Here is a 12365-nt window from a genome sequence, read left to right as displayed (position 1 = left end):
TATTGTTTATTATAAATCATTCATGAACACTACACTAATTTCTCTGAAGATTCATTCCTTTACAATACAAGTTATAACAAGATTCAGACATTTAACAATCATAAGGTGATTACAAATATATACATGTACTTATACCAAATAAATAACTAATATTAAATCACGAATTAGAATAAACAAAGTAACACCCTGTCCAATCTAGCACCTTGCTAACCCGAAATACTTTATATTCTGAATGAAAAAAGTCATTGGCTTAATTTGTTATTTTAATTATGCATATTAGTATTGTTGTATTTAGATATTTGTACCCTTTTGCAAACTAATGTAATGTAAACGGCAACGGTGTAATGACTTTCGTGTATTTTTTCAAAATTTTATACTGTCAAAAATTACAAATGACACATTTTCAAAGGATTAGAAAATATGACTGTTAATAGAAATCAAATAAAATCATTTCCTAATTTAGGAAACCTGAAAACCTTATAATAAAAAAATACACTCTGATCAACGCTACAGAAAAGTCTTTAGGTATCACGGCCACTGGAAAAGCTTAAAGGTCCGCAGGGAATTCAGCGAGGGATTTCCTAATTTGATTTGCTATCCTTTGTATTTAGGGTGGAGTTTAAAAGGAGTTTCTAAACACGCTTTGGCTGTCGGCAGTTCTGTTGTATAATATTCATACATTAACATTTCCACCGAATCGGCGTGCGGGCCATCTTTCTTTAAGTAATATTCTCCATTCTGAAATGAAGAAACAAAACTTTTTCTTAGCATAGTTATGTGACAAGCAAACAGTTTATTATAGACAGTACCTCTTTGTAACCGAAACATGAAAGTGTTCAGTTGAGCCTCGCTTATCTGGACATTTCAACTTCCGGACGAGTTTGAATGGGAACCAGTTCAAGAATTAAAATATAAGCAATAATTCATCTGGATATAATATTTTGCATGAAAAATTTTTAAACCAAAAAAAAGAAAGAAAAGAAAGCAAGCTTATCCGAAGGATAAACAAGGCGTAACGGTTACCATATACCAATATGTCTTCTAATGTTACGAAAGAATTTCTCTGAAGTAACTATTTATCAAATAGTAACGTGTCAAGTCAATAATGCATTTATCTCCAATTTAATACAATATGATTATTATAATACCCGTTTTACTCGATTTATACTGACCTCATTAGTAATTTTATATTTCTTTGGCATATTTTCAGCATATACTACAAGCACCTGTTGAGATAGAAATACTAGTACAGCATAACGACTCAAACTTTAATAAAAAAAAAATCTGATGTAACAAGAGAACATTTTCTCTTGGTTGCAAAGTATAAGAATTAAACTACAGTGTACTGTTTTTTCTCATTTAATCTAAATAAAAAATTCCAACCTGTCCGCCATCTGCTCCTGTCCTGACAAGGTACACGCCATCATCTCCTATGTTTCTTATAATCCTATTTAAAAAATAGAAACAACAACTCGGTGCATGAGTTATGTAAATGTCATGTCAACAGTTTTCAGTTATACTAAAGATATTTACTTCTTAGATGCATTATGAATATGTTAACATGTAGAGTTCATTTGATATTTAGTTGACATTTCGGAATACTCTTACTCTTGTGCCTTGTCCTTGTCCTCGCCATCATAATAAATATTTTCCCAGTAGTCCTCACTATCCTCTTCATCGTCATCCTGCAATAAGCAACAATAAGGTACATGTATTATGTTTTTATTATACTTTCATGTTAAATACTGTTAAATCTGATTGATTTAGGACAAAGTTAATAATCCGTTCTATTACCCTCAGCGTTAGCAACACCCTTGGCAACGGGTAACACAACAAATTGTTACATGCGCGTACGGTTCGCCGTGGAATTCATGATTTTACAAAGACGAGATGAACTCTTGATAAGGACATACATGTACATTGTAATAAAATAATATAAGGAAGTAATTGGGGATATATAAACAATCGTTTTTTAAATTATTTTTCTAAGCAATCATTTAAAAACTAGGAAAGAGTTAACAATGATCTAGGCTCCATTTCTTTAAGACTTAGTACGTTCTTCATTACACATAAAGAATTCAAATTTAAGGCAAATATATCACTGTGATAAGAGAAATAACTTCTCACCAAGAAAAAAGCCTTTATTTAATAAATCGCCCGATTAAAGAGCGATTTCTGTCAAAGTTTTACCACAGATGCTGTAATTATACGGAATTTGTTTGCATTTCTTTCATTATATAAAATATTAATATAATGTATGTGAGTATACATAGAGATGCTGCACTGAAGTGCAGAAACAAACTGTCACAAACATACCTCATCTACAACGGTTTCCGCCATCTTCCTCGCAGTGAACGGACTCTCTTCTTTATCCTTAGATCCTCTTTTGCCACGTGAATGACTACAAAATGCCAATATTACATTGTAATTATGTTGACAGCATTTTAAGTCAATATTAATTTAGAATTTTTACTACAGTAAATGCTCTTCACTATGAGGCTTAACGGAGACAATTCAAATTCAAATTAAATTTCAGTACTAAGTGAAACTGACGGTTGCTTTTAGTTTTCATCAATTTTAGTCAAAATTTCGAACAACATTCTAAAATATAACTGATCACAATCATTAAAAATACATACAACACACGTAATATCCACTCACAAACCTACCTATTGGAAAGAGCTTCTGTTAATTCTTTCTGCAAGAAAAAATAAACTTCTGTAAGATAATCATAATGTGTATCAAATTTGATACATGGTTCAAATCCAAATATACATATGTATTAATATAATGTCGGCAAACGCATGAAAAGTTGTGATGAGTGCATTTTCCTATTTGACAACTGTGACATTAGTTTACGACATACGTGAACTTTCGCCACCGCATCCTCAGATTGTCTCCTCGGCCTTTGTCCATTCCTGTGTTCATTTTCTGCAAGGAAAAATGGCGATAAAACGAAGTAAATGTTTGTATGCATGTTTTTTGTGTATAAGTGCATACAATCTGAATTACTACATGTTGTGTTATTCATCTAGATGCTACTGATGTACATTAAAAGATTTTTTGATTATGAGTCCAACATCCATACATCTATTTCTAAAAACTTTTTTACAACCACGTGACCACATTGTACCTTTGGCGGGTTTCGCCGAGACGTCCCTTCCGGTTTGCCTGGGTGGTACTGAGGGTATGTCGGTAGTGGGTAGTGCCGGTTTATTGGCGTCCTCGCCGGGGAGTGGGGCCGGGGGTCGCTCCTTGTATGCATCCTTGTTCGGTATCCGGCGCGGGGGTGGAGGGGCGGGGACCGATATATCCTCGTCATCGGATACTAAGCAATAGAATCCAAAATGATATTTAATTTGAAATTCAACTGGTATTAGTAAAAGTATATTTTATAATTCATGTAGAACGCGGACTAAGTAATTACAATTAATTTTTACTAAATTAATATCTTATTAAAGTTACAGTAGTTAAAAATGTCGTAATAACATGGACAGTTAAAACAGTCACTATAGTGACATTGAAACAGTTTCAGTAATTACCTTCTTACAGTAACTCTGATAACCTTGTAACAGTTTCAGTAATTACCTTACAACAGTTTCAGTCAGGCTTGGGGCGAATTACATTGTAAAGTAATGCATTACATTACCATTACTTCATGAATTTGGGCATTAAATTACTATTACCATTACTTGATTTTCTTGAAGTAATGCATTACATGAGTAAAGTAATGCATTACCATTACCATTACTTTTTTTTTAAAGTAAAGCTATCAAAGAGTTTTTGCAAATGTTTCAAATATAAAACACTCTTTAACATATCTTCAGGTTCATGCTCAGTATCAGGTTCAAATTCAATGACTACATGTATACAAGAGTCATTCTTTATTTGCTCAATATATAATTATATTGTGGCATTATGAACATTAAATAAGTTAAATATATATAGACATTTATATATTTATAGACATTTGCCATGATACAATGTCAGATACGAAATAGAGACACAGAATTACATGCATAACAAAAAACAATTTATGGAATAATGTTGCGGTTATTAAAAGCTGAATAGAGATATTTCCCCAGATGACACAAATCTTTATAATTTTGGACACTTAAGTGTATAAGTTTATAATTAAACATGATTTTTCCCAGTTATATTTTTTAATATTTTTAAATCGTATTTCTTTCTACTGAGGACAACTCAAGACAATAGATTGCTGTTGCACTTTATGATCGAAGTTTCAAAGGGTTCATCTTTTAACCGCATCCTGTTAGTTTGAAAATCTTCCCAGCTATACTAAATAAATGTTTTACAGGAACAGTCGAAGCTTGGACCGAAAAATACTGTTTGACGATCTTTATCTTAGGATATATTAAGTGCAATAATAGAAAAAATGTAATAAATAATAAATAAATAATGCAAAGTAATGCCGTGTAATGCTAGCATTACACTAGATTTTGGAAAGTAATGAATTACATTACCATTACTTGTAATGCTAATTTTGTGGCATTACACATTACTAGCATTACTTTGAAAAAATGTAATGCAATGCAATGCATTACCATTACATTTAGCATTACCCCAAGCCTGGTTTTAGTTATTATCTTGGAACAGTTACAATAATAACATTTTCAGTAATATCTTAAAAAGTTTCAGTAAATATCTTGTAACAGTTACTCTAACGACCTTGTAACAGTTTCAGTAATTACCTTACAACAGTTTCATTAATTATCTTGTAACAGTTACAAAAATAACATTGTAACAGTTTAAGTAATTACCTTACAATAATTTCAGTAATTATCTTGTAACCGTTACAAAAATAACAGTTTCAGTAATCACCTTAGAAGATTTTCAGTAATTATCTTGTAACAATTACCCTAATGACGTTTTAACATTCATGTCACGTCCTTATTGTAACTTCACCACATTAACTTACACTAAATACTTTCATATTTGATAACTAGTAACATTCGCCAATAATAAATGATATGTTATTGGAACAAACAGTCTCTGTTATGCCATTGTAAATTTAGTGTAATGTTCTTGTTACATTCACAGCCATAAATTAAATTGTAAAATTAAATGCAATCATCATGACCTTGCAACATAAACTGTATTTTTTCTCCCATTCACTGTAATAAACTTAAATACGCAGTACAGTTAAGGCGGTCAATAAAAATATGGGCAAATTTTTGTGATGAAAACACGTATACTTTAGTTAAACAGGCATGTCCTTTTTAAAATCAGTAACAGTCACTCAAATGCAATATATTTCTAAAATATATATATAACAGTACAATATTTTATGTTCATAGTGGTCACGTGATATGGCAGTCGCATGGTACAAGCAGATGTATTTGTGGTTTTGAGGTCATTTAAAAAATTCAATATTGCAAGGGTATAATCATGTCAAAATTCACAACTGAATTATGAAATAACTTGATGTTATATCGTAGATTTTGAAAAACGGTGCGAACTTTTTAAGATAAGAATATTTGTTAGTGGAAACCGTAATTTATAATGCATATGTTGAATAATTTTGAAGGTCACAGGGTTAATTTCATTAAAAAATAATTAATTTGTAAGATTTTACAAGGATCGTAGAAGTTTTTAAGTTACATAGCATATTTCAAATTCACATGTAAAAGTTTGTCGGGATCAGGTAAGTGTATGCCCTTGCAATTAAGTGATTTATTTAGGTACTCAGATTTTAGATATACGATATTTTATACAAAACCGCGGTGGCTTCTTTATACGATGCATACTTTTAACAAAATGAAAATAAGACTATATAGGTAGCATTCTACTAATAATAATTTTAAACAAAATATTCATTTATACTTTTCCGTTAATGTATGACATTTATTTTTCTTCGCTATAAAAATGCACGATAGCCTTCAATGATTTAACTTAATGCGTCATTTTGAAGCATATGACGTCATATTTTGTAGTACAGCGAGAACGACATCTCGCTTATTTTTCAGTGTGTACGATATAACGGACATCAAAATTGTAAGTAATAGCATTTGTTGTTTTTAATTAAAAGATTAGTATAAGTTAATTTTACTAATAAATAGATTAATAAGTACTTTCGAGGTTTGTAATATACTGTGATGTCATAATGCACATTTCCCGTACTTTTTGTCTGAACGGAGTTTATTGACAGCCTTAACTGTGCTGCGTATTCACCTCAGCAAAAGTTTTAAAATGCTTCATAAAACAAATTTTTATCCAAAAATATATGACCTGATTTTTGGAGTTCAAAAATCAAGATTAATTTCTGTAATTAGCAAATTGCGCTTCGATGAAATATCGTATCAGCTACCAAAATAAGCGTGTAGGTTTAAGATATCTTTAAATGTTATATTATTATTTTTATGTAAATAAACAACTATTTTTCAATTGTCTCACCATCATCCTTTCCCTTTAATTTAAATTTGAGTGCGTAGTCACTCGTGACTTTGAAGGCATTAGTGTCACCATAGATGTCAGTTTCAATTTCTTGATACGTCATCGATTTGTCGTCCTCTTCCGCGGCCGCCTGTTTTCCGGCTCTCCTGAAGACAGGAAACCCAAATTGTTTTACTTCTTTCATAATTTGTTTCATAAGACACAATGAATCAAAATAAAACAAGTGTTTTAAGCCGCGATTAAGACTAATTTATTTAAAGCCCCTCCCCTTTTCTTTAGGAAATTTGCTGCCACCTTTCAGTTAGATCCATATTTCACATATAACATTTAAAAACTTACTTATACGTGTAATAGTAGTTATCTGACTTCTGGCCATTAGCTTTGACTAGCTGACTTTTAATATGCTTCATCCATTCCTGAAAATGAAAAAAAATAATTAAGAAATAATTGATTTATTTCACTATTCAATGGCAAGCAATCCGAAATGTAGCAAATGCATCAATATTCGAATACATGTTGGTACGTTTTAAAATCTATATTTACATTTTTCTAGTGTCTATGTCTGCGATAAAAATTTGTCTTTAATTTTCAATAATTACATAATTGAAACATTGCTTAAAACCTTTACACCGCGTGGTAATTAATACACTCGAAAACCAGCATTCACTAATGGGACACAAAAATTGTTTATATGATAAAAATATAATGTAAAAATGTCAGCAAATTTATTTCTACGTACAATGGTATATTTTGCGTTAGTTTAAAGTACAATTGGACACATGCTGATTTCCCGTATTCAGGAAAAAAACCTCACGTGATGTGGCAACCTAAAAAACGTATGTTGGTGACTGGCCAATGCACATGCGCATGTCTATGCGCATGAAATGTGCCAACTTTCTTAACAATTTGGCCTAATGAAGCACAACACTCAGTTACTACCAAGAATAAATATAGAACATCCAATCAAAAATGCCATTGAATTTATTAGAGAGATCCCTTTTTTAAAGTTTATCATTATGACCAAAACACAATCTCAGGTTTCCTGAACATTGTAAGAAACTGTTTGATGCGGCGTGTAAAGGTTGACTTAGCGGTCATCATATTTAGAGATATTTTTAGCTACTTTTAGACTGCTGATACATATAATCATGCATGATTAAAAATATTTAGAAGTCTAATTACTTATTAATCAAATGCCATTCAATTGGTAAGGAAGATTGCGAATAAATTTGGAGGCATGAATTTAACTGAGCAAACTTATGAACTTTTACAGTTCGTTTTACAGTAAAGAAAGTAAAGCATTTCCAAACCGATAAAATCACCCAATTTTGCAATATATCTATTGCAGTTCAGTAAACGCAGGTTGTATAATGTTTTTTTTCCTATTTTGTTTGATTTTTGTTTGGTTTGTTATGGTGTTTGTTTTTTTTTTCGTTTGTTTTGTTTTGATTTTGTTTTGTTTCTTTTTGTTTTGTTTTTTTTTTTATGTTTTTTTTCTTTCTTTTTTTAGAGAGAGAGAGAGAGAGAGAGAGAGAGAGAGAGAGAGAGAGAGAGAGAGAGAGAGAGAGAGAGAGAGAGAGAGAGAGACTTGCCTTCATTTCTTTCTCAGATCCAGCAGCAAAGAAGTAGGTTTTATAATCTGGTGAGGCATGGACAACCTTAAAGGCAAAGGGGGCCACCTTGGGGGAAACTTTTTCCTGTGCTCTACTGACCCTGAAGAAAAGGTGGCAGTTTAAAATTGGGAATATTTATGGTAATAAGCTGTTTGTTGAAATTTAATTTTGTTAACTTATAAACTGTTGGTCAACATGTAATCATTTCAGAGTTTTACATGTAAATACACATGTAAACAATAACATGAAATTTCAAAGGGTTATGTACATGTATATAGCGGGCAGTCGCTGAACACACAATATGTGTTGACGATATAAAAGTAACTTTAAAATTGATATATATATATGATTTTTATCAACCAAAGAGGCAACAAAGAGGCAAATAGGTTATTAAGCATACTAGTTACAAATTACAAGTAAAAATCTTCAAAGTTGTATTCAATACCTCTACCAGTTATTCATGAATATTAGTTCATCAAATGTGAATAACTTACGAATTACACTTGTAATAAGTTACAGACAACTTACGATTTAGATACTGTACTGTACTTACGTATTGTAGCCATACAGTGTGAATTTCCCGGCAGGACGGGTGCTGTATTCATTTTTAAAGTAATAAATACATCCTCCGCTTAGCACCATGTAAATCTGAGGCCCTGCGTAAACGAAATACAATATTGAAAAAGAAAGCACAATAATTTTATTGTTCAGATTTGAGCCACACTAAATTGGACTTTTTTTGCTGTGGTTGGATATGTTAAGAATTTTACTCATAAAAGATATATACACTGATTAGTTTAACAGCGTGCAAAAGCACGACATTTGCACAGTGTGGTAGCTAGTATAATTGTTGTTCAAGGATGCAATGAATATTTTTTGAAACGTTTCATTGAGAGTTCTAGTTACATTGTGGAAACAATGTGGAACAGGAAGTAATTTGAATTGTACCCGTATTAAGTAAATGAAAGAAGTAATAAACATCCTTGAAAATGCTTAAATTTTCCTTTATTTTCTGCAGCAAACTGTGTATGTTCACGTAACTACAAACACGTGTTTACAATACCTTACTTGTGCCAGAGGATATACGTAACTATATGAAACTCGAGACAGGTTGACATTTTACTGGTATAAGGTTTATTATCTACCCCCCCCCCCCCTTCCATCTCCATTCCATAGGTATTCCTTTTTCTTGATTGTCAATAATAAACTTAAAAAACGGCGGTATGCATATTTATTTATGTGCTAGCCTTAGGATGCATTTACATAAGACATCTTAAAGATTGTTATACCCCCAAAGAAAGAAAGAAAGAAAGAAAGAAAGAAAGAAAGAAAGAAAGTCCTGAATTTATCCTGATATCCTGAGTACTGTTTAGATATCTTAACCCTAACCCTGCAACATTAACTGTATTGAATATAATGTAGGCTACATCAAATTGCTATGCCTTACTCAGGTGACCGTTAAAGCCCATGGGCCTCTGAAACTCTCTAATTACATACCGTAAGCTTACGCAATGTTATTGTACCAATCGCTTTGTAACGCTGCACGAGTCTTACTATGACAAGAACTCTTAGTACATAACATGGTACTAGTACTAGTACTAGTACATAACATGGCATACTCTTGTATAACACAGATGTAGTGTAACTTTTATCAAGTACCTATTGAAGTGGATATTACACTTACAGCGGAATTTGCCAACTCTGTTGATAAAGCTCTGCTTCCTCAGCCAGCCACAGTGACTGTAATCTTCTTGTAGCAGATCCTGACAACCTGCAGACAGAAGCAGATATCTTGTAACGATATCTCAGAACGATATCTTTAACAGTCAATATTTCATAAGAATATCTCAAACAATATCTACTAGTAGTATGTATATAACGCAACGATATCACACAACGATATCTCTAAGAATATTTTGTAACAATATCCGGTAACAATTTATGATATCTCAAGAAAATATCTTGTAACGATATATTGTAACGATATATCGATACACTATACAGATATTGACAGCAGCTGGGTTCTTTTACCCGATATCGGACCAGAGACCGAGAACAACACATCCGTTCCTGGGTCGAGCAAAACAGTTGTTAACAGGGGCTATAGTTTATTACATAGATAAAAGAAATCAGTAATAAAGTTATGAAATGTAAATTTCCCTCGATAAAAGTAAATGCAGAGAATAAACCCGACGAAAATGATAGTTTTCTTATCAGTATCGTATTAATAACAAATTAATATTAGGACCTATAATTACTGGAGATTTCCATTCAATTCCCGCGCTTTTTCGAGATGTTGTATTGTAACATGTATATATGTTTCTTATCATGGACAATTGTTGTTACTAGTCGTCTGCTACTGATATTCAGTAATCGGTTTACACGGCGTTAAACAAGAATGTATTATAATAGATAGGTTATATACAGTCATCGCACTTTCGGGGAAACGAGTGATAAATATAGATATAATGTTGATAAATATAATGATCACCAAAATGACCTTTTAAAAAAAATTTGAAACTAACATCCTTAATGTACGTAGGAACAAAAAAGAAGTACAGCAAGAAAAGTACTGATTCAATGGGAAACATAGACTCTGTTTAAGTATTTGGAGGAAGAGGAAGAAAGACAGGACCAAACAAACGTCTATTGATGAATCAGAACCATCGGATGTTGGAAGAAAACTGTTTCTTGGAAGAGCATGATTAAGAGAGGCCCATGGGCCGTATTGCTCATCTCCCCAACAATTGCAATTTATCTCTCGAAATAGTGTGATTATTTTAATACACGCTGGGCAATGAAATTAAATACATGTATATCCAAAATGAATGCATCGCATACTTTCATTCGTAAAAATGCAAGAAATATTAGTTCTTTGAATTTTATATTAGCTCGAATATTAAACGATGAAACAAATTTAAGTCAAATTTAAAAATATCATATCTTAAGTATTTGTTTTAATAAAGAAATCAAAGTCTATCATATTCCACACATCGGCGTTTGCTTATCTAGAATTTTTTTTTTTTTTTTTTTTTTTTTTTTTTTTTTTTTTTTTTTTTTTTTTTTTTTACAAAATTGCACTCCTTTTCAAATATTATTCTCTTGACGACAGATACAGGTTTTCCTTTGAGCAAACATAAAAACATAAAAGAAGTTACCGCAAAATACAGTTATAGCGAGGGGCCGGGGACGGTCGATTATTACTTATATCCGGTCGGTTTATTATACAACTTTAGGATAAGGGAGATAACCTGATATCGGTCTGAGTGTGAATTTGTTATAACGTCTTTGTTGTTGTCATGTTTTAATTAATCATCGCAATTAATAAAAAAGACGCTTTGCATCAAGTGAAGTTCAACGTTCAACAGACCAAGTGGTTGGAAAGAACAAACTTACCGGGTACATGTAAAAGATTAAAAATTGGAAATAAAAATAAAAAACAAAACGTGTTTCTCTGTGAAAAGTTGGTTTTTATGTTTACCTTTGCACTAGTGGTATTCATAGAAACACTTGCAATTTGCATGAATATATAGCCAGGTTTGCTTTCAGCAAAGCCTGACTAAAAACCATTCGCTTTCGGCTCAGGTGAGCTAAATCAATAACGAGACATTTATTTGATTTGCAAGAATAATAAAATATAATTATTAAATTTAAGAATTCACTTCTATTTCGTTGAGGATGTTCACTCGATAATGATTGAGGGTGGCCGGAGGGGGGGGGGGGGGGGGCACGAAATTTGTAACAATTCAGCCATAACAAATTCTATAATGATTTCCCCGTGCATGTACAGGAATCAACGATTAAACATTATACAAGTGAGTCTTGAGGCAGTATATATATATGGCATGTGATTGGTGGAGTGAATCTGATAATTTTTATACCATTATTTTTGTAAGAATAAAAAAAACTTACCGATATTATCTAACGGTTGAGGAATCTTATGTTCTGACATCTCTCGTCTTTTTTACATTCTTATTCTGCCTATAAAATAAATCATATAGGTATATAAGTACATGTATAGCTTTAGTAAACACCAAAACAAAAACAAAAAAAACACGTACAAGCAAATTAACAAAATTAATTAAACAATCACGAAAGAAATTCACAAACATCACGATAAAATCAAATACTGTCACAATAAGACAAACCAATCTAGTACTTCATATTTCCGTATTTTATTTTTCTACACTTCAAGGCGTGTATCTAATTTCAAAAGTATTGTTGAAATCAAGCACATGCAAAGCATGACGCCTCATCTTACAGTTAAAGAATATTGTCTATGGAGAGAGAGAGAGAGAGAGAGAGAGAGAGAGAGAGAGAGAGAGAGAGAGAGAGAGA

The 12365-nt window shown here is 31.9% G+C and overlaps 1 protein-coding gene across 1 annotated transcript; it reads right to left on the bottom strand.

Annotated features, from left to right (window-relative positions):
* Positions 1-70: 70 nt before the first annotated feature.
* Positions 71-12060, bottom strand: LOC136270740 (SH3 domain-binding protein 2-like). Its single transcript, XM_066069302.1, has 14 exons — positions 11940-12060; positions 9712-9798; positions 8581-8683; positions 8007-8127; positions 6754-6830; positions 6415-6560; positions 3134-3328; positions 2867-2931; positions 2670-2698; positions 2317-2401; positions 1609-1685; positions 1384-1447; positions 1173-1226; positions 71-738 (listed from the first exon to the last, which is right to left on the bottom strand). The coding sequence occupies exons 1-14, from the start codon at positions 11977-11979 to the stop codon at positions 595-597; spliced, it is 1287 nt and encodes a 428-aa protein (XP_065925374.1). The 5' UTR covers positions 11980-12060; the 3' UTR covers positions 71-594.
* Positions 12061-12365: the final 305 nt, after the last annotated feature.

The sequence above is a fragment of the Magallana gigas genome, chromosome 8 (genome assembly GCF_963853765.1).
Source record: "Magallana gigas chromosome 8, xbMagGiga1.1, whole genome shotgun sequence".
Classification (NCBI taxonomy): domain Eukaryota; kingdom Metazoa; phylum Mollusca; class Bivalvia; order Ostreida; family Ostreidae; genus Magallana; species Magallana gigas.
The sequence above is the reverse complement of the archived record's forward strand: the minus strand, read 5'-3'. Positions and strand labels throughout refer to the sequence as shown.

Bases quoted from the DNA above. Each gene is read 5' to 3' on its own strand.
- LOC136270740 (XM_066069302.1), bottom strand. From the start codon at position 11,979: ATGTCAGAACATAAGATTCCTCAACCGTTAGATAATATCG. The intron at 8,684-9,711 runs GTAAGTGTAATA...TCGTTTACGCAG, and splicing joins CAGAGTTGGCAAATTCCGCT to GGCCTCAGATTTACATGGTG. The intron at 1,448-1,608 runs GTAAGAGTATTC...TTTTTTAAATAG, and splicing joins GACAAGGACAAGGCACAAGA to GATTATAAGAAACATAGGAG.